The following is a 21,377-nucleotide window of genomic DNA, read 5'->3' as shown; positions in this document are numbered from 1 at the left end:
TGTAATAAAGCAGCTTTAAGATGCTACTTTTGGTGTTGCTCGTTCTTATCCAGAAGAAGCTTACACTCGGAAGTCAAGTATCAATTAGTTCACTTTAAAGTGACAAATATGTTCCTATATTTTTTTTTATAGACAAAACTTATTATAAAACATTAAAAGACCTATTTGTTTAAACTTATAACTTGAAACTAAACACTTTAAAAGTAGGGAACTTGTTTTATAAACAAAACATATTTAACTACAAAACGACATTGATTTTACCTACTCCACTTCAGTCACCTCATCACTCCTAAACTTGACAAAACCACATTATTCGGTATTTAACAAATTTAATTGTCCTTTTAAAATATCATGTTGCATATAAAAAGTACATATTAATCCCTTTCAAATCATATTTAACAAATTTAATTGTCCTTTTATTATATCTCTAAAGCCTCACTTTATATTCATGTCTATCACCATACTTTCCTTCACATGATTTTAGCACTTTTATCCAACCATTCCTAAAATTATCTCCTATACACCAAACACTCAGCTTTATATTCTTAAATCAAGCACACCATAAGGTGTAATTAAAATTCCCAAACACAAGAAATGACGAAAGAACTCGTATACGAAAGACTTTAGCGCTAATCAGTTCATAAAGTTCTCTACGAGACGTACAAAATCTATAATCTTGTGTTCACATCACGAGAATAAACTTTGTTATGACTTAAAAGCATATTGTACCTAGTACCGCTCATTTCTAGCATCGCCAAAATTACGGTTCGGGCCACGATTAAACCCATCATTACGAGGAGCACGTTCGGTGGCAAGACTCACACGAATGCTTCGGCCATTGAGTTCCTAAACAAGCAAGAAAAAAAGCATGAATCGTTAAGTGTGATGTGAGTATCTTGTTCAAAAAAAGATGCAGAAAAGAAATTGGCATCAAGTTTTATAATTAAATGTAACTAGGTGCCAACTCGCCGCTTTGCGGCGGCAGGCTCGGATTCGGTTGCTATCAGTTAGGTTCGTACCGGTACACGCATTAAACACAAAAAATGAATTGGTAAACACACAGAATAGTAGCGACTCATATAACAATACAAAAAGAAACATCATATTAAAAAAACAACGTTTATTCGGTCAGTAAAATATGATCGTTGCAATGAATCGAGGCAAATTTGGTCAGTATCGGCTATATTTGTTACGGCTCGGAGCTAAACCTAAAAAAATTGTTTCGTCAAGCTATCATATTTAAAACAAAACCCGGGCGTTACGGCTTCGAGTCAACGCAAATTCGATTGGTATCCATTAGGTTCATTACGGGTACAAGAACCAAATTAAAAAAGAGTTGTTTGAGTAGCATATTCTATTTATACCAAAAAAAAGGAAATGAAATAAAACGTAAATGAAAAAAAAAACTAATAATGAAAGCTATTAAAATAACAAACAAAATATTGAATGGCTATCTTGGACTTGGAGGACTCGTTCTTGGGCGGAGGCAGGGATGATCAAATCAAGAAGGTTGGCAAAATTAACAAAGGCCATTGAACCAAATGGACATATTGAATTATCCTTGAAAGCAATTGTATAAAATGTCAAAACAATATCATTAAAACCTTTTGTGGCACCAACATTTGCTTTTTATTTATACTACGTTTAAACCTGTCGCGTTGCGGCGGCGGCTTTATGCAAATTCGGTTGGCATCAGTTAAGTTCATCACAACACATGTACTAAATCAAAAAATTATATATATAGATACCCAAAATAGTGTTAACACATGTACAACTTATGATGAAATTGGCACATGTACAATCAGTATTTGATAGAAAAATATATTAGTAAACGTATAGATTATGATACCCAAAATAATATAAGTAAAAGGACGTTTTTTCGGTTGGAGAATTACAAGAGTTGTGATGAAAATTTGGTCGGCATCTATAGGTTCGCCACAACACTGAAAGTAAACCCAAAAAATAATTTCGAAAAATTGACATATTTAAGAAAAACAAACAAACACGGGCGTTGCAGCAGCGAGTTGACATACATTCGGTCGGTAACGATTAGGTTTGTTATCGTACCAGAAGTAAACATAAAAAGTAATTTCATTATTGGCTAAGTTTGTTACATTACCGAAACTAAATAAACAATAACACGGGTGTTGCGGCGACGATGCGTTGTGTTTTTAGTTGACGTCGCTTAAATTCGTTACTATATCGAAACTAAGTCCTAAACTCAATTTACTAAAATTATTATACTTATAAAAAATCTAGATTGAAAGGACTTTCAAAAATGTGATATCAAATTAAAAGAATAAATAGATAGAAAAATAAATTATGCATATAATGAAACTGTAAAATAATAAATAGATAAAAAAAATAAATGATGTAGTGAAGAGGATTTGAACCCACGCAGCTTAACCACACAAGGAAGTTAGCAAAACATACTTGAGCCAACACACCATCACTAACAAACTTATTAAATGATGAAACTGAATTCCTAAATATTAAAACAGTGGGTTTCTAAAAATGAGTTGTGGCACCAAGATTTGATCTTTGTCTATATATATAAATTGTGTCTCAGATTTCATTTTCTAACCTGGCCATCCATTGCTTTCATAGCCTCGCTTGCTGACTCGTCACTCGTGTAGTTCACAAAACCGAATCCCCTTGACCTCCCAGACTCTCGGTCTGTAATAACTCTTGCTGAATAGTAACAACAAACATACAGTATTAATACCAGAAAGAGCATGAGTTCATTCGATTCAATTATTGGCTAAAATCTAGCATATAACTGAATTTTTGGTTTTAAACCTTATACACCCGGTTGGTTTAGGTCACAAGCAATCCGGTTAATTCAACTGTTAGAAAAGACGGTTTGGTTAAACCGGTAAACCATTAGTTAAGTCCAATTATTCATTTAACTTATAAATGAGAACAAATGACAACTGCTATGTTACTTATATAAAGTTATAACAACACTTTTCTATCAATCACACATTCACATGAACAAAAGACGATTATTTGTATCCAGTAAAAAAATCGGCTATTCATGCACAGATAGCCATAACAGAACCATAGAAATCGATTATCACAAAAACCATAACGAAACAATATGTTTCTCAACTAGTTCAATTATTTCAATTATGAGTTTAAACAATTTTTCCGCTCACCTAAAATCAAATATCAAGAACACCGATATCACAATATGAAAAAAAATCTTAACACAGAGATGCATCATACTAAGGGCTGCAAATGAACTCAGCTGCTCGCAAGCTACTCAAGCTCAGATCGACTATAAACTCGAAACAGGCCGAGCTTTATCGAGCTCGAGCTGATCTGAACCTCAAATAAAGCCTAGTATATTATTAAGTTTTACCTCTTTTGGACTTCTATGTATTAATTTCGCACTGCACTACCGAGCTTAGGATCGTGGTTTTTCTTAAATTTCTTAAAATATATGAAATAATAAAAAACGCATATAAATTAATTCATAAATGATAAACGATCAGAGCCCGGGCTTGAAATAACAACTCACAAACCGAGCTAGAGCTTGAAAAAAAAGAGCTAAAAAAGAGCCAAGCTCGAGCCCATTCAAGCTCAGACTCGGATCATACACTTAAAATTCTGCATATTAGACACCAGATATTAACAGTTCTCAATTCTCACCTTCAACTACATCGCCAAACCCAGAAAACGCCTCCTTCAAGGAGTAGTCATCGGTCTGATAAGAAAGACCTGCAACATTCACCAGTCATCAAATTTCACAATCACATAACAAAAAGCGATTCAGTGATCATTATCTGTAAAACAAGAACGTACCACCAATAAAAAGCTTCGATGACATGCATCGGATAGCATTGAGCATCGATGGTGTCGTTACTTGCACATTTGATACTCCGTTCTGGGAGATAGTTTGCCGCACGAGACCTCCGATTCTGCTGTGGAAAGCCATTCTAACCGTTCGAATTAATATTGCCTGCAAATGAAGAATGAGCATTCAAATACAAATCAGATAATTAATGACTATACTACGTACGGGTTGCAAGTTGCGGTTCAGTTCGATTAATCGGTTATGCAGCTCGGTTATGGTTCGGTTTCAGCTAATTTCGGTTAATTAACAAAGGCAAGTTTGAACTGAAATTCAACTAAATGAACATGGAAAAAAGATCAGTGACATCAAATGAGAATTTCATGCATATTATACATATTCTCAAGGTTTTTCTTTACAAAATTAACACATAAACCAAATCCACATATATACATATACATATATTCATCTCAACACAAACATGACTTGAGTTTTTTCGGTCCGGTTTGGACCGTTTGGTTAAGCTTTTTATAACAGTTAACCGGAAGTAAGTTGCAGTCAAATAAACACACAATTTGTACATGATCTACCGTGATTTCACCGAAATTTCATACCTTGGATAGGATAGGAGGAATAAGAGTTTAGGCGGCTAGGGTTTATGGCAGGCACTCTACTTGTTTATATGATAAACCAAAGAGCAAATATCATTTTCGTCCATATAGTTTGGTCACTTATGCGAGTTTCATCCAAGGTTCCTTTTTCTTTTTTCTTCTACAATTGGGGTTGATGATTTTTGTCATTTTCATCCGGTTTATTTTTCATCGTTAAGTCAGGGTTAAAATAGTCTTATTTTAGAGTCTTTGTTATTTTATTAACTTTTGTATTTCTGGTATCCCAAACCCTTTAATCGATTGTAATTCTTAGATGTTACCTTCCACATGCCTTCCTCTTTATTTTCTCTGTCCATCAAGAACCACTATACCACCCACCCAAAACTTGGGGGGGGGGGGGTATTTGGGTGAGCTTTTATATTTGCTTATTTGTTTTTTTTATTTTGAAGCTTTTGGGGGGAGCTTTGTCAAACATCTTTTGTTTGTTAACAAACAAATAAGTAAATAAACAAGTTTTAGAATATCACCCAAACACCCCCTTAATCACATAACACCAACCACCAACAACAACACACATAGCGGTTCAGCACCACCCCCACCCCGCCATCTCCTCCCCCACTGCCTTACCATCATCACACACTTTCAACTTGATTTTTTTGATCAAACACACATCACACACCACCATCACATCTCAAGATTTGTTCTTCTTGGGCGAGGATGGTAATTGAGTGGTGGCGACTGTAAGTTAGGTTGTCGATTTGGCGGTGTGATTGTAAGATCAAATCTTCTCCAATAATGGATGATAATCGTGAATTTGTCAAAGTATGATTTGCATACTCTATTCATGAGATCCATAGAATAATTAGTGCATTCATTAAACCAAATAACATAACAAGAAATCATAGTGGGTATAAAACGAGTCTGGAATGCAGATTTAGGAATGTAGTTCGCTTGGATTCTCAAACGTTAATACTTTGAGCGTAAATCGATTTTCGAATAAAAGTTTGAATCTTGAAGTTGATCAAATGAATCGTCTATCCTTGGTAACGGATATCATGTGAGTTTGTTAAGCTCATGAAAATCAATGCAAAATTTAAAAGTTCCATATTTCTTTTTGACAAATGAGACCGAAGCTCCCTAAGGCAAGTAGCTTGGTACGATTAATCATCTGTCTAACAACTCTTGCAATTGATTAGATAGTTCTTGCATCGCGGACTGTGCCATATGATATATCAATTTGGAGTTATATATTGTTGAGGTAGCAACAAGCCAGGTAAGTCATATAGAAAGAGTTCAAGGAATTCCAACACAATTGCCATGCCCTTGAGTCAACGCTCCTCTGTCTTTTTCTCGGTGACATAAGGTAAGAGCGCATGGACACATGGTAGCCTTTTCCCAAGTATTTGTGAACCTTCAAGCCAAGTGACCATTCTCATAGTTGTTCCATTCCTTCCACCTTGGATGACTATAATTTCTCCCGATGGAAGCAATATTCTAACCAACTTCTCATGATATTGACTATACATGATTTCTAGATAACCAATCCATTCAAACCACTCTGTAAAAAAAACTCTTTAACTTCAATGGATAATAGATCTATCTTGAAAAACTTTTTTTCCTATATTGTTTAACACATAACACTACGCCCTAACATATAGCCCCTAATGTATACTATATATAATACATGAGACATATGCAAATTAAGACACCTACTTTTTAAGTAACTTACAACTTGTAAAGCATAAGGTATACATTTTATAGCATGTAAGATATGGACAAACTTGTCAATTAGAAAATATGTATAGAAAGAGTTACAACATTCCCCCTTCAACTTTACTCAACTTTTGTAAATTTAAAAAATTAATACAACTTTGAACCTTCATCTTTACCCATGTATTCCTTTTGATTTTAATTGTAACCAACTTCCCATCAATGAGTTTCCAACGGCCGTAACTTTTTCATACGTTAATATATTTTTTTTAAATTACACCATAAAAATTAACATTTTATTGTCTTTAATCTGGGTATAGTATTGCTGTAGTTTTTGTTAATTAAAAAAAAAAGCAACATGTCGTATGGACGTTCACAATTTGGTTTTAACGGTTTCTAAGTTAAACCGTGAGGCAAACCGTTGGTTTGGTTTTTTGTCATTGAAATCCAAAACTGAACCGCCGAAATTTTAAATTGAATCATTACTAATGCATTGAGCTTCAATAATAAGTTTACAACCCGGTCTAGTTTTATATGTCCTATTTTTGGTATATATCGTAAACCGAACTGCTTGATATGGTTTGAACATTCAGAAATGAGCTAATAAAAAGTGGTGATTGGTTTAAACGTTTTCAAGGTTTCAAATGAACCTTGAACATCCGAACTGTTACATGATTACTAGGATATTTGTTTCCTGCCACATCGCGCGGGCACCCGTCTAGTAATATTTAACACGTGAATGTATGGGTGATTTTCCTAAGAAACAAAAAGGCAAGGGACTAATACTCACGATAATATACATAGAGGGACTAAATCGTACAACGCCACAAAACATATATTGATCAAAAGCGGTTATTATTTTGTACCGTGACTATACAATAAGCATAAAATAAGCATAAGCATAAGCATAAGCATAAGCATAAGCATAAGCATAAGCATAAAACATTAAAACCCTTTAAACCCTAATAATCGTATATTCCTCCTTCTTCTTCTCCGTTGCTTCTCTCGCCGGCCATCCGCCGTCCGTCGACTTAGGGTTAACCGGAAACTCTCCGTGATTGTCTCAGTAGGTTTCGATATTGTTATTATTATTATTATTATTAGTTGTCAATTGGAGTTAATTATTTTTTTAGTAGAAGCTGAGTAAACTGTTTTAAGTTATACATTAATTTCAATCGAAGTTAGTTAAGAACTGGCCTTAATTTAGCTTGAATTTGTAAAATAATATGGAGTAGTTATGAATTTGGATTTGGATAACCCTAGTTTTGAGTTTTTGAAGTAATATTTGAGTATGCGGATGAATTAGGATGCAAATTGGAGGTGAATTTGTAGTCTGGTTCTGATTGGTTTGTAAAAGTGTAATGCCGGAGTTTAGGATCTGTTTTTTGTTAATGATATGCAAAGTTTATAAAAATTGGTGCTCTTGTTGGTGACAGATATAATGGCGACACAGTCTCATGCTCAGGCGGTTAAGTCGTTGAACAGTGGAGCTGGAAGAAGACGTTTTGTGGTATGTTTTAACTCTAATGTTTGATAACAATGTTACTCTAGTCATTGGATATTACAATTGGAACATATTGTTGCCAAACTTAAAAGTACCAATGTGACATGTTTACATTGATCTATCTTTACAGTTCAAGACGTTCTCTCAAAGAATTGAAGAAATTGATGTTGATGTTTTTAGAAGTCTTGATCCCCTCAAGCAAGAACCCTCTGAAGGTTCATCTTTTTTTCGGGACTGCCTTGTTGAATGGAGGGTATGTTAGTCTTTTAGTCAAGTTTTTAGATCACTTTTGGTAGTGAATTTGGCCTATAAGTTAATGTTTAAATTATTTGACACTTAGTCACTTACATTGGAGGGTACACGACATGTTGACCTTACAAGTTGTGTATTATGCTTTAGAATCTTATACTAAAAGGGAATATTAACCTTTTACTATGCATCCAGGAACTTAACACCGCTGAGGATTTTATATCGTTTTATGAGGAAATGCTGCCGTTGGTACAAACATTACCACAGATTATCCTTCAAAAGAAGATTATACTTTCAAATCTTCTTTCTAGGTTGGATATGAAAGGGAGATTATCACTTGAACCTATTTTAAGGTATTATATCATTATTACTTTTATCTGGTTTGCATCTCTGTTCTTATATTGCATTGCTGATACAAATAAGTGTAAATATACATGCAACTGCACCACGTCTCAGTAACAATGAAAGCTCTACACTACTGTAACCGAACAGCCCAACCTATGTTTCTTGGTCTTCCATTCGGCTTTTTTGAAAAAAATCACACACATACTTTTTTTCTATCATTTGATAATCATAACTGTTTACGTGCAGGTTAATAGCAGCGCTATCTAGAGATATATTGGAGGACTTTATACCGTGAGTTTATAACATTTTAACACCCAACTTTCTTTTATTGTTTTTATCGGGAAACCAACTACATTGGCATTTTTTTGCCTTATACTTACTCTCTCATCTTGAATTTCTACAGCTTTCTGCAGGAGGTTGCAGATTCTATGGTTTTGCTTCTCAGTAGTGGCGCTGACAGGGAGTCGGATATAATTGAGCAGGTCTAATAAACAGTAGTTGTATAAGTTTTTTCTATTTCATACCCATATGCCTAATAACCAAGAAACTCAAAAGTTTTTATATGTGCAGATTTTTACATCGTGGTCATGCATAATGATGTATTTACAGAAATATCTAACGAGAGATGTTGCCTATGTCCTGAAGTAAGTAACATGCATTTTGGCTGACTTTTTTTTGGTGCAGTTTCATTTTTAATGATGACCTAATCTGTGTATTAGCATTTCATGTTGAAAGTTTTTTCATTTTATTGCTCATTTTTATTTCTATTTTTATTTTTTAGAATTACAATAAAGTTAAGGTTCTACCCGAAAGATTACATTCAGGAGTTTATGGCCGAGTCTGTTTCCTTCTTGTTGAGGAATGCACCTACGAACCAGATTAATAAAGGTACATTATAAATATGTAATATGGAACACGCCAAAGTTAATTTTGATTACTAATGTTTATCAAGTGTATCTTACTGTGATACTCTTGTGTGAATACTGAATGGTAACTCAAGCGGTGACATTTTTCACTTTTTTTGTTTGCTTTACTCAAAAAATAGTTTATGTTTCATAATTGGTCTACTTTATTGTTTGATCAATTGTACCTTTTAATTGAATGTTGCTTTTTATGGTTTTTTTTACTTTTAACATTTTTGTGTTTTTTGTAAGTTATAAATGCTGTTAACATTAGTTAATCTAAGTTTAAAATATTCAAATGTGTTTTTTTAAGTAAGTTATAAATGCTTGTTAACATTTTTTAATTTAAATTTAAAATATTCAAATATTAATTATACCTAGTTTATTGTGATTTTTTAGGGTGTGGTTTATTGGAACTTTAATTGGTTTGTAAAGTTTATTTTTATTGTAATGTTTTTATCTTTTATATCTATTAGACTTCCATAATCAATTTCTTCAATGAAACCACAATGATTTTGAACACGCTATTAGTTAATTGTTGTCAACACGTTCTTATATAATTTTGAACTTCAAAACTTACAGGTGTCAAGAAAGTAATGTCTGAAATAGTCACGGAACCTTCGGTAACTAGAAAATCTGGAGTGAGTGCTTTGTTATTTTATGTTATGAAAGGATTCTCATCGAAGTTACACTCGAGAGCTGAGCAAGTGCTTAAGTTATTACTTGACAATGAAGTTATTGCAAATGGTGACAAAGACCCTGAAGGCAACTTCTTTTACCTTATTTATTTTGTGATCATGTTGGAAGCTTGTAGAACGTTCTTAACCATCTATCTGTCTGTTACAGGTTCGAATCCAGTTGTTGAAGTTGTGACCACAGTTTTTCAACGGTTATGTGAAGAGCTGCAGTCCTCGGAGTTGAAATTGTTGTTGCAACGTGAACAAAAGGAAATATCTGAAGCTGTTTCTAATGGACATTCTCACCATCTTACTTATCTTCTGTCCCTGTTTATTTCCACTCTGGAAACTGATAACATGCACAGGATAATAGGTAACATAAATCTCCTTTTTGTTATTATCATCTTTGTTGTAGCCTAATAACCTGTGTGTCACTTGCAGCATAAGGTAAATAATCGTGTAGTAATAAAATATGGATAAGATTTATAACAATTCTTCTTAAAATTATATTTAGAAGTTATAAAACTTGTGTAGGTGCTAATTTCATTAGTTGATAATATAAGGTTAGTGTATTAAAAGTTTTGTTTTTTATTATTCTTTTATGATTTATGATTAGATATCAAAAAAATTTAAATGCTAATAGTTAGCTAATTTTGAGTTTGTTTAAAGGTGTTGGTATTGGTATTGAAGATAACTTTTAAATGATGCAACTTGTTTAAAGAAATATTTCTTTTTGTTTTGTATATACATGTGTGTGTGTATATATAAAACGTTAAGTATTAAATGGAAAATACCATAAAAAACCAACTTACTTTTTCTTTTTTCCCATAAAAGTCCCTCAACAATTTTTACACGTTTAAATTCTCTGTATGTGTTAATTTGAACACATTTGTGAATTTATTTTAAACAACTAACCACTAATTCATATAAATCAAAGTGATCATCTTTAAATTACAAATGAAGGGATGCAAGTACTTTTACAATATTGAGATTCCTTGTTTGATTTAGAAGTTTAGTATAAATACTGTGAATCACAGTTGTACGATTCTTACATCGATTTTGTATATCTACAATTTTATTTATCGATCTCACTTAAAATTCATTTCATAGGATAATAGATTTGACCATGCTTAGTTGATTGACGTGTCAGATCTAGTTCAAGGATTACATCATCATTAATTACATATATTGGGTTTTATATTCCATTAACACATATATGAATCTTACTGCTGCAGAGTTTGAACAAGTGTTTGAGCTGGTTAAGTTGCTTATTGAGGCGTTTATCAAACCTTCTAGCAAGCAGAGCACTGGGGAACAATCATCTGAGGTTATTGATAAAATTTTGCAATTGATGCTTTGCATTCTTGATGGTCTTCATAGTTGCACGAATGTTGGAGCTCTTGCTGTAGTGTCGATGCAATGGGTTCCTGTATTTGAGATGAGGAATGAGAGGTATTTGGCTTTGTTATGTGAATCTGTTATATATATTTCTACCACTTGAATGGTTTTAACTTCGAAATTTACTGGTTGCAGTTTTATGAAATTTATTAAGGAATTATTATCCAAGGACACTTCCATAGTCCAGATTTTCAGAACCAGTATTACAAGGTAATAATGACATGGTTCTGCTGTCTTAACGGATTCTTGATATTAGTTTACCTTGATTGATTGTTTGAATTAACTACATTTACAAATTTTCAGTGCGTTGACTGATTTGACAATGACTTTGGAGGATGAAGCTATGTATCTTCTTGTGAAGTTCTTCGAGAAGCTACAATCTTTAAGTTTCTGTCTATTGGAAGGGAAATCCAAACAGGGGATGTCAAAAGTTTGCAACTTTCTCCAAGAAAACATTACTAGCTGGATTGGGAAGATTAATGATGCTGTACATAAGCATCCAACATGCGTGGAGTTTAAGGATACAGATCTAGCTCATATTTGGGGAACTATCAGCTGCTATTCATACATGACAGACTTCGAAGCTAATCCTCAAGTACTCATGGAGTTTGTAGAAGCTCTTGACCGCCTTTTGATGGTCAACTCCAGTATGATACTTTCAGCAACAATTGCAGGGTTGCCTAGAAGGGTTTGGGAAAGCCTCATTGGAGCTGGTTTGGCTTCTTATCAGAGATTGAGCTTCAGTCAGACAGCTAAGCATGATGAATTACCAGTGGATAAATTCTTGTATTTTGCTAAAAGATACAAGTGTTCAGTTCATATATTATCTGCAGTTGCTGATTTCTTGGATTCTTTAGACTCGTATGTTTTCAACTCTTTACCATTCTGGGTTCGTGCTGTAATTTCTGTGCTCTTATTTTGATTTTTTTTATTGGCCAATGCAGGTCCACCACACAAGAAGATGGCATACATAAAAAGTACCCTACAGAGTTAGAGGCAGGAAAAACCATTGATGCGTTTAATATTTTTTCTGAAAACTTATGCCATGCTGACAAACAGATTCGTCTTCTCACTCTACGAATTTTATGTCACTATGAGTCTTTATATTCTGAGAATGATATGATAATCGATGATCACGGTGATAATGTGCGTACCCTTATCTTGCTTTAACCATATTACAATGAAGTTTCAGTTTGGTTAAAATTTTGTTTTTTAATTACCCTCCTATTTCAGGTTCTCCATTCATTGCTTGCCATTGAAGGAACGTCTCTTTCTATAGCCACCAGCAGGAAAGTTGTTCAAATGTTATCAAAGATACAAATGGATATCTCAGCTAAAAGAATCCGTGACGCTTACATACCCCTTGTTTTTAATGCTGTTATTGGCATATTTTATAACCGATTTAGTTATTTATGGAATCCCGCTATGGAATGCTTTGGTGTTATGGTTAATGATTATCATTTACTAGTGTGGGAAACGTGCATGAAGTTTTTAGATAAGTGTGTGTCTGAATTTGCATCACATCGAGAACATTCTGATCAAGGAAACAGTGAATTTCATGGCAGTCAAAATGGTATGGCTTTTAGTTTCTCTTTTATTTGTTGTATTAATTCAGGAACAAAACAAGATTTTTGATACCTTATATGTTATTTTCAGAATTGCTTGGTTGTTTTAACCAATTTGTTGGCTCTTCATGTGATGACATTCCAACCCCTACTGTTTTATCACTGCTGATCAAGTCATTACAAAAAGTATCAACTTTTGTGGAATCACGGTCTCGGCAAATTATACCTTTGTTTTTAAAGTTTTTGGGTTATGAGGTTGCTGATCTTTCAAGGTAAATCTTTTTGATTTATTATTTCGCTTTCTGGTGCTGATAGCGTTAATGATATGTTAATACACCGGTTTTTTGTTTGTGATGTTACAGTGTGAGATCATTTAATTTGAAAGCTTGTAAAGGGAAAGTATGGAAGGATGTTCTTGGAGATTGGCTAAACTTGCTGAAGCTGATGCGCAATTCAAAGGCCTTCTATCTGAGTCAGTTTCTGAAGGAGGTTTTACAACACAGGTAGTAATAGAAGCTAAGGATATGTAGTATTTTATTATAATATGATGGTTTAAAGCTATTAGATTAAAGTGTAAATGTGTTTTTAGGCTGATTGATGAGAATGATTCTGAGGCGCAGTTGAAGGTTCTTGATTGTCTGTTGAATTGGAAAGATGAGTTTCTAGTCCCATATGCTCAGAATCTGAGAAATTTGGTCAGCCCCAAGACCCTAAGGGACGAACTTACAAGATGGAGTTTATCTAGGGATTCTCATTTAGTTAGTGAACAACACCGAGACAGCCTTGTGCCACTTGTCATTCGGCTTCTTGTCCCCAAAGTTAGGAATTTGAAAACACTTGCTTCTCGAAAGGTTTGTTATGCCCACCATTTAACGAGAGAATAACCTTTTTCATAACTCCACTCATGTATGAAAACTACTTTACATGCAAGCTAAGTATCTATCTGGTCTCGTTTAAACAAACTGTGGCCAAAAACTTACCAAATGATAAAAAAGACTAATTTTAACCTTTTAACTCGTTGTCACCTTATCAAATGTATTTCTGTGTTCTCAAAAGTTAAAGGGGAGTTTTGTCAATCGTCCAGTTTTGGCTCATTTTTGGTGTAAATGAAACGAGATACGTTCTTGATTGGCTTTTATAGTAGTTTCATCATATGAGTGATTTAGTGAAAAAAGTTGTGTAAAAGTGTTGGCTTTTGCATCAATTTTATAATTTCCTTATTATTCTTTAGAACCACACATAACTAGTGTTACTATTTTTTTCAGGCTGCAAGCGTGCATCACAGGAAAGCAATTATTGCATTCCTAGCTGAACTTGATATCAATGAGCTCCCTCTGTTTTTTGCTTTATTAATAAAGCCGTTACAAATTGGTTCAACGGGTGTTGATGATGTGAGCGAGTTGATTTGGAGTTCACCTAAAACTCCTGCTAGTTTTGATTCTTCAGCTGTTTTGAGACATTTTACCATGGATAACATCAAGTCATTATCTTCAAAGAAAATCTATGGGTTTCTACATGTGACAGAAGACATTCTTGGAGTTTTTGACGAGTCACGCATTAAACCTGTTCTTGATACATTAATGGGAAGTATTGTTCGCATATTAGCTAGCTGTGCATCAAGTAATGATGAAGAAGATGATGTGGCAGATAAACAATCCATGGTAATATTGTTATGTGTGTAGATTTTTTATCCATCATACAGTTTCGACCTCTTTACTTATAAAACTATATATATGTAAAGCACTTCATAGTTTGTATACATATCTTGTAGTGTTACTTGTTACATATCCTGATAGCTGTTTGTTTTTGAGTTGCAGGCAAGCTTGCCTCCAAAACAGCTAAAAGATTTGAGATCTTTATGTCTAAAAATTATATCTTTGGTTCTGAGTAAATTCGAGGATCATGATTTCGGTGTGGATTTCTGGGACATCTTTTTCTCAGCGTTAAAACCATTAATTGATGGTTTCAAGCAAGAAGGTGCCAGCAGTGAGAAGCCAAGCTCATTGTTTGTTTGTTTCCTTGCTATGAGTAAAAGCCACAAACTTGTCTCCCAATTTCACAGGGCGAATAATCTTGTCCCAGATATATTCTCGATATTAACAGTCGCAACAGCTTCTGAAGCCATTATATCATGTGTTCTTAGATTTATCGAGAATCTTCTTAATCTTGACATGGAGGTGTCAAATCATGATTCTAATGTCAAAGGAATTCTACTTCCCAATATAGATACCCTTGTCTGCTGCTTGCATCACCTATTTGCAAGCAAAAATACCAGCAGGTATTTATTTTTTTGTAAAAGTTTTGGACATATATACCCCTTTTCCAAGGTTTAAAATTTGTTGTTTGAATTGCTCATATAGGAAATCTCTCAAACCTTCTGGAGGGAAAGAGCTTAACATTTTTAAATTATTGCCTAAGTATATTGAAGACCCGTCACTCGGGAACAAATTTGTTGACATTTTGCTTCCGTATCTAACCAAGAAACCTCACGACTGGGGTTAGTATATTGTTTTTTTATTGGCATTGCTGTAATATGCCCTCTTTATAACTATATGATTTGCGTATTAACCTATCATGTGTTACACAGATTCATGTATCGAGACTTTGCATGTTATTCAGAAGATGGTACCAAAGTCGGGAAGTGAAGGCAGTTTAAGAATGCTGAATGCTATCTCTCCACTTCTTATTCATGCCACCTTAGATGCCCGGTTGGCGATTTGTGGCATCTTTGATCTCCTTGCTGAAAGTGACCCTTCCTTAGTCCACTTGGTAATACTGATCTTTAAGCGTTGATCATATTACTAATTCTTTAAGAAAATCTGAACATTTTGACTCCTATATATTTATTCACAATCATGGTGTTTTTGCAGGCAAAACTTCTACGAGAATTAAATGCTACATCTACCATGGAGATAGACGTTCTTGATTATGATGTCATAATTGGTGCTTATGAAGCAATAAATATGGATTTCTTCTGCAGTGTAGGACAGGAGCAAACATTAATCATCTTGTCACATTGTGTACATGACATGTCATCCAATGACTTAGTTTTGAGGAACAGTGCATATAGACTTATGCTTCTGTTTCTTGAATTCTGTCAAAAGATCATTTCTGGTGATATGAAACCTAGTGTCGGTTGTTGGACTGAATCATCCATTCAGAATACAATAAACAACTTCTTTTTGAAGTACATGGGGGGTGCTATGAACAGCGGAACTTCTGTTATTAAGGTGAAAACTCAGTTTATTGTTTTTATTTTGCCGTTAATACTTGTTTCTGGAAGATATATTATTTAATTTCTTAAGTTAATTTTGTAGGTTTGGTTGGATTTACTACGGGAGATGGTGGTGAGGCTTCTTAATGTGTGTAAACTTGAATCATATGGTGCCCTCTGCCATGTAGATGCAGAACAGGATTTCTTTACCAATATTGTTCACCTACAGGTTCACTTGTTGACACATAATTACAATACTTACCGTTTATTCCTTTATCTTGTTGCTGATAGAAAATATGATAATTTTACGTTTTGTTTATATTTGGCTTTCATGAGTACAGAAGTATAGGAGAGCGAGGGCATTGATGCGCTTCTGCAGTGTTGTCCGTGATCACCAATTATCAGAGGTAATTTTTTTATTTGGTCAATGATGAATGGGGTCAATGGAGCCACGTTAGAAAGAAAATGAGTCAAAATGGTTAAGTGGGCGTATTTTCAAATCTCCATATTTTTTCAATCATGTACGAAATAATGTTCCCATCTTACTGAAACCTTTAAAGGTAAGCTTTCAAAATGTAAAAAGATAAAATTTGAAGAGCATGTCTTTTTTTTTCACAAAATAGAACTAAGAGTAAATATTTATGTTGTAATAACTAAAATAATAAAAATATGTTTTTTTAGGAGAAAGTTTGCAAAATTTGCAAGGTCAAGTAACATTGCTGAATTTTTTGTGATTTGACTAAATAAGATAAACAAAAATAGTGATCATTAACGCTATCTACTAATTCTTGGTGAAATATTTTAAGAGATCTGGACAAAAGGTGTTTTTCGGGTTCCAAACTGTATAGACCCATACCAAATGACGTTTTGACCATCTACTTACCCTTACTGTTATATTGACTGTTCAGGTTATTACAAATAAAGTGTTTCTCCCGCTGTTTTTCAATATGCTACTTGAAGTAAAAGATGGAAAAGGAGAGCATCTTAGAAACGCTTGCATTGAAGCCATTGCGTCTATTTCTGGTTCTATGAGTTGGAAACAATATTATGCACTCTTGAACAAATGCTTCAGAGAAGTCAAACTTAGACCCGACAAACAAAAGTTCTTTTTGAGACTCATTTCCACGATACTTGACCACTTCCAATTTAAAGAAGTCAAAGTTGAAAATCCAACCGTCTTGGTCAAATGTACAACAACAGATAAACATTCTGATATACAAACTTCTCTTCACAAAAGCATCCTGCCAAAAGTACAAAAGTTGTTGAGTCTGGATACTGATAATGTCAATGTGAACGTGAGCCTTGTTGCACTCAAGTTGCTAAAATTACTTCCTGGAAACGTGCTAGAGCTTCAACTTCCAACTATAATCCACCGTGTTTCAAACTTTTTGAAAAATCGTCTCGATAGTGTTCGTGATGAAGCACGGTCTGCTCTTGTTGCTTGTTTGAAAGAATTAGGGTTTGAATATTTCCAGTTTATTCTCAAAGTGGTGAGATCGACTTTAAAAAGAGGATTTGAGCTTCACGTGCTTGGATATACAGTCAATTTTATTCTAACAAAGTGTTTGTCCGGTACCGGTTCTGGGAAGTTGGATTATTGTTTAGAAGATATTCTCTCTGTAGTGGAAAATGATGTTCTTGGTGATGTTTCTGAAGAAAAAGAAGTTGATAAAATTGCTTCAAAAATGAAGGAGACCCGAAAAACTAAATCATTCGAGACCTTTCAGTTAGTTGCTGAAAACGTCACGTTTAAAACCCACGCCTCGAAGCTGATGTCATTCATTACATGTCATCTGCAGAAACAGTTAACCCCAAAGTTGAAATCAAAGTTACAAACTATGTTACATCATATAACTTTGGGTATTGACCGTAACCCAACCGCAAGCCAGCAAGATATTCTTATTTTCATCTATGGCCTCATTGAAGATGGTTTGAACGGAAATGGTGATGCCAGCATTACAGGAAGTCATTCTCGCTCACATTGTTCACATCTAATTACAGTATTTGCTCTTGGAGTTTTGCATAGCCGCATAAAGAAAATGAAAATTAAACAAAACCAAGAGCAAGCAGTGTCATACTTGGACCCTTTTGTTGGATTATTATGTGGTTGCTTGAGCTCCAAGTTTGAAGATATCATATCTTCATCTCTTACGTGTCTTTCACTTCTTGTGCAAATTCCATTACCGTCCCTGAAGTCTCAAGCGGATAATATTAAAACCGCACTCTTTGTTATTCTACATGGTTCAGTTAATGCAAGCACTCCCTTGGCTGAATCTTCTATTCGGTTATTAACGGTTCTTTTAAAAAGCACGAGTATTACACTTTCATCTGATCAAATGCATATGCTTCTACAGTTCCCGCTTTTTGTTGATCTTGAAAGAAACCCGACTTTTATTGCACTTTCTTTGTTGAAAGCAATCGTGAGCCGTAAAGTTGTGGTTCCCGAGATTTATGATCTTGCTAAAATAGTTGCGGAGTTGATGGTAACAAGTCAAGTGGAAGGAGTACGCAATAAATGCAGTAGGATATTTTTACAGTTTTTGCTCGATTATTCAATCTCACAAAAACGGTTGCAACAGCATCTTGATTTCTTGCTTGCCAATCTAAGGTAACTATTGGTCCTGTAAATGCTAATTTTTTTGTGTTAAGCTTATTATTTAGGGCAATACCTTACAAAATCAACTTAGTTTCTGATTTTGCAAAAAAGTCCCTCAACTGAAATGTTCATATATTATTTTCTGACGGCGCAAGCAACTGCATTCATCATTGTTTCTGACTTTTAACACGTTTAAGTACATTAGCATGTCAGTTATTGGTAATTGCTTGTTACTTGCAAAGTCAGCACCTGTAAATTTTGTTTAAGTTTAACAGTATTAGGGCGTTGAGCCAAATTATAGTTTTTGTGACAACACTACTTCGATTTCTATACTAAAAAGATAAAATTTATGTTTGTTGTAGATATGAGCACCCTACTGGAAGAGTAGCAGCGGTTGATATGCTCGGTGTTATTATTCAAAAATTTCCACCCCAAGTTGTGGATGAGCAATCACAAACTATATTTCTCCAACTGGTTGTTTGTTTAGCAAATGATTCCGAGAAAAAAGTCAAAACTTCTACTGTGAAAGCTTTAAAGATTCTGATTGGTCGTGTGGGGTCACAAAGTCTCCACTCTATTTTAGAGTACACAATATCTTGGTATTCTGGAGAGAAGCAGGGTTTATGGAGTGCTGCAGCACATGTATGGTTATTAATTTATTTGATTATTATTTAAATTGTTGTGATTAATATATTTGATGGTTACAAAATATCTTATACAGGTATTAGCACTGTCAGCAGAAGTAATGAAGAAAGGTTTTGCAAAGCATATAGATGCTGTTTTTCCTGTAATGAGACGCATACTTTTATCTGTGGTCAACATCTTCAAAAATGGTCAAACGGATCTTTCTGGTGAAACAACAATTCCTTTATGGAAGGAAGCTTATTATTCACTGGTTCTTTTTGAGAAGATGTTGCTTGAATTTCCTGATTTGTTATTTGGAGAACATTATGAGGTACTTTATACATTTACTGATGCACTCGATTTGTGTTTAGTTGACCACAGGGACCATTTGTGAATTTTTCTCTATTTTATATTTTCATTTTGTTTACAGGACATGTGGGAAATAATTTGTGAATTCTTGCTGCATCCACATATTTGGTTGCGAAACATCTCAAACCGTCTTATAGAGTTGTACTTCAAAAATTCAAAGACAACTGCGGGCAGTTTCTTGATGAGACCAAGCAGACTGTTTTTTGTAGCAGCTTCTTTCTGTTCTCAGTTGACAGCATCATTAACTGGAGATGAAAGCAAGCGTCTTATCGAAAATATTGTATTTACAATTCTTCGGTTACATTCAATGTTAGGGCAACAAAATGAATCTCAAGTTTTCTGGTCAACCCTAGAACAAAAAGATGAAGAGATTCTTTTGAGAGGTTTTGTGATTCTTGATTCAAGGAAAGGAAGAAGTATGTTTGCATCTCTTGCATCGGGGCTTAATGGTCATACTGACATTGAAAGTTGTGAGAAGCATCGGTCTTTGCTAATTTCTTCTTTGATTAAAACAATGGGGAAGATTGCACTTGATGTGGAAGATGATCAGGTTTGTAATAGTATATGCTCTTTTTATAATTTGCATTGCGCTTTTTTTATATTTTATAGATTGCTCGAGAGTAAAGCTCGTGCTTAAGATCCCTTTTTATACAACCCAAGTTGACCTTTTAATACAACCCAAATTGACCTCTTAGGACCCGTTTGAATTGTTTGACCCATCAGCCTTGTCTTCTCTGGGGGTTTTATATTGCTGACAGTTGTTTGTACTATTGCAGATGGAAGTCGTCTTTAATATTTTAAAAGAAATATCACCAGAAATCCTTGATAAAAATGAAGTTATGGAAAAGGATGACCAGAAAGACGGTCAAACTCTTGTTTATCATATTTTGCTTCCTTTATACAAAATATGTGAGGGATTTACTGGGAAAGTTCTCTCCGGTAAGTTCTCAGCATCTAATATAATCAGATTCTGCTTTTAAATTTAGTTTTTTTTCTTCTTTTACCCTTACGAGTGTTGCATATGTTTGTGTTCAGATAAAGCGAAACAGCATGCAGAAATAGTGCGCGATAGCATCAAAAAGGACGTAATCGGGGATCTGAAGTATGTTCAAGTTTGTCATTTGATTGGTAAAAATCTGAAGGCGAAAAGAGAGAAAAGGAAACAGGGGGTAAAGATAATGGCGGTTGTGAATCCAGAGAGAAATGCAAAGAGAAAGCTTAGAATTGCTGAAAAACATAAAATGAACAAAAAGAGGAAAATAATGTCTTTGAAGTTTGGAAGAAGATGGTAGGTAGATATGACATTTTATTTATCACCCAATTTTGTTAGTGTAACAAATTATTTTATTGCATACCAACAAATGAATATTGTAAAAATTATTATTATAATATTTGCTCTGGTTAAATTAAGTTTACTAATATAATTCAGTTGACAAAGTTTGAGTTGGTGAGTTTGGCTCGTTTGTACTAAAGCTTATGTTAAGCTTTTTTCACTTAAATAACTTTTGATATGAAGTGGATTATCTAGAGATGAGCTCGATACGTACCGATCCCAAACAATCCCAAAATTTTTAAATACTAGTTGGTACTGGTATGGGACTTCAAGCAAAAGTTCGGTAAAAAACGGTACCAATCCTGATTTTTTTGGTTCAATACCCGTACCTGGTACCATCTGCTACGTATGTCTATTATAAAACTAAAATTTTGTCACGTTCAGTTATCATACATTCATACATATCAATTATGCTGAAGAGCTTCGCAAAGTTACATTTTCGAAGATGAGAAAGTTGTTAACCACTTTAAACTTGAGTCGAAGA

The 21,377-nt window shown here is 34.1% G+C and overlaps 2 protein-coding genes across 2 annotated transcripts; one reads left to right on the top strand and one right to left on the bottom strand.

Moving 5' to 3' along the window:
* Positions 1–556: 556 nt before the first annotated feature.
* LOC143549993 (glycine-rich RNA-binding protein 4, mitochondrial-like) lies at positions 557–4,447 on the bottom strand. The gene is made up of 5 exons (XM_077040748.1): positions 4,411–4,447; positions 3,808–3,964; positions 3,655–3,723; positions 2,585–2,691; positions 557–846 (listed from the first exon to the last, which is right to left on the bottom strand). Exons 2-5 carry the CDS (start codon positions 3,938–3,940, stop codon positions 730–732), a joined length of 426 nt encoding a protein of 141 aa, XP_076896863.1. The 5' UTR covers positions 3,941–3,964; positions 4,411–4,447; the 3' UTR covers positions 557–729.
* A 2,438-nt stretch (positions 4,448–6,885) lies between these two features.
* On the top strand, positions 6,886–20,968 carry LOC143550000 (uncharacterized). The gene is made up of 32 exons (XM_077040751.1): positions 6,886–6,984; positions 7,042–7,183; positions 7,554–7,627; positions 7,752–7,874; positions 8,066–8,223; positions 8,462–8,506; positions 8,619–8,697; positions 8,786–8,859; positions 8,997–9,103; positions 9,700–9,882; positions 9,964–10,167; positions 11,030–11,246; positions 11,328–11,402; positions 11,496–12,053; positions 12,137–12,338; positions 12,426–12,765; positions 12,849–13,029; positions 13,120–13,260; positions 13,347–13,608; positions 14,023–14,418; positions 14,575–15,035; positions 15,118–15,254; positions 15,345–15,526; positions 15,628–15,987; positions 16,075–16,200; positions 16,313–16,378; positions 16,880–18,579; positions 18,930–19,209; positions 19,289–19,522; positions 19,622–20,110; positions 20,337–20,499; positions 20,596–20,968. Exons 3-32 carry the CDS (start codon positions 7,559–7,561, stop codon positions 20,850–20,852), a joined length of 7,869 nt encoding a protein of 2,622 aa, XP_076896866.1. The 5' UTR covers positions 6,886–6,984; positions 7,042–7,183; positions 7,554–7,558; the 3' UTR covers positions 20,853–20,968.
* Positions 20,969–21,377: the final 409 nt, after the last annotated feature.

This window comes from Bidens hawaiensis, unplaced genomic scaffold (assembly GCF_021521415.1).
Source record: "Bidens hawaiensis isolate Kalapana, Puna unplaced genomic scaffold, B.hawaiensis_p1.1 tig00015891_1, whole genome shotgun sequence".
Classification (NCBI taxonomy): domain Eukaryota; kingdom Viridiplantae; phylum Streptophyta; class Magnoliopsida; order Asterales; family Asteraceae; genus Bidens; species Bidens hawaiensis.
The sequence above is the reverse complement of the archived record's forward strand: the minus strand, read 5'-3'. Positions and strand labels throughout refer to the sequence as shown.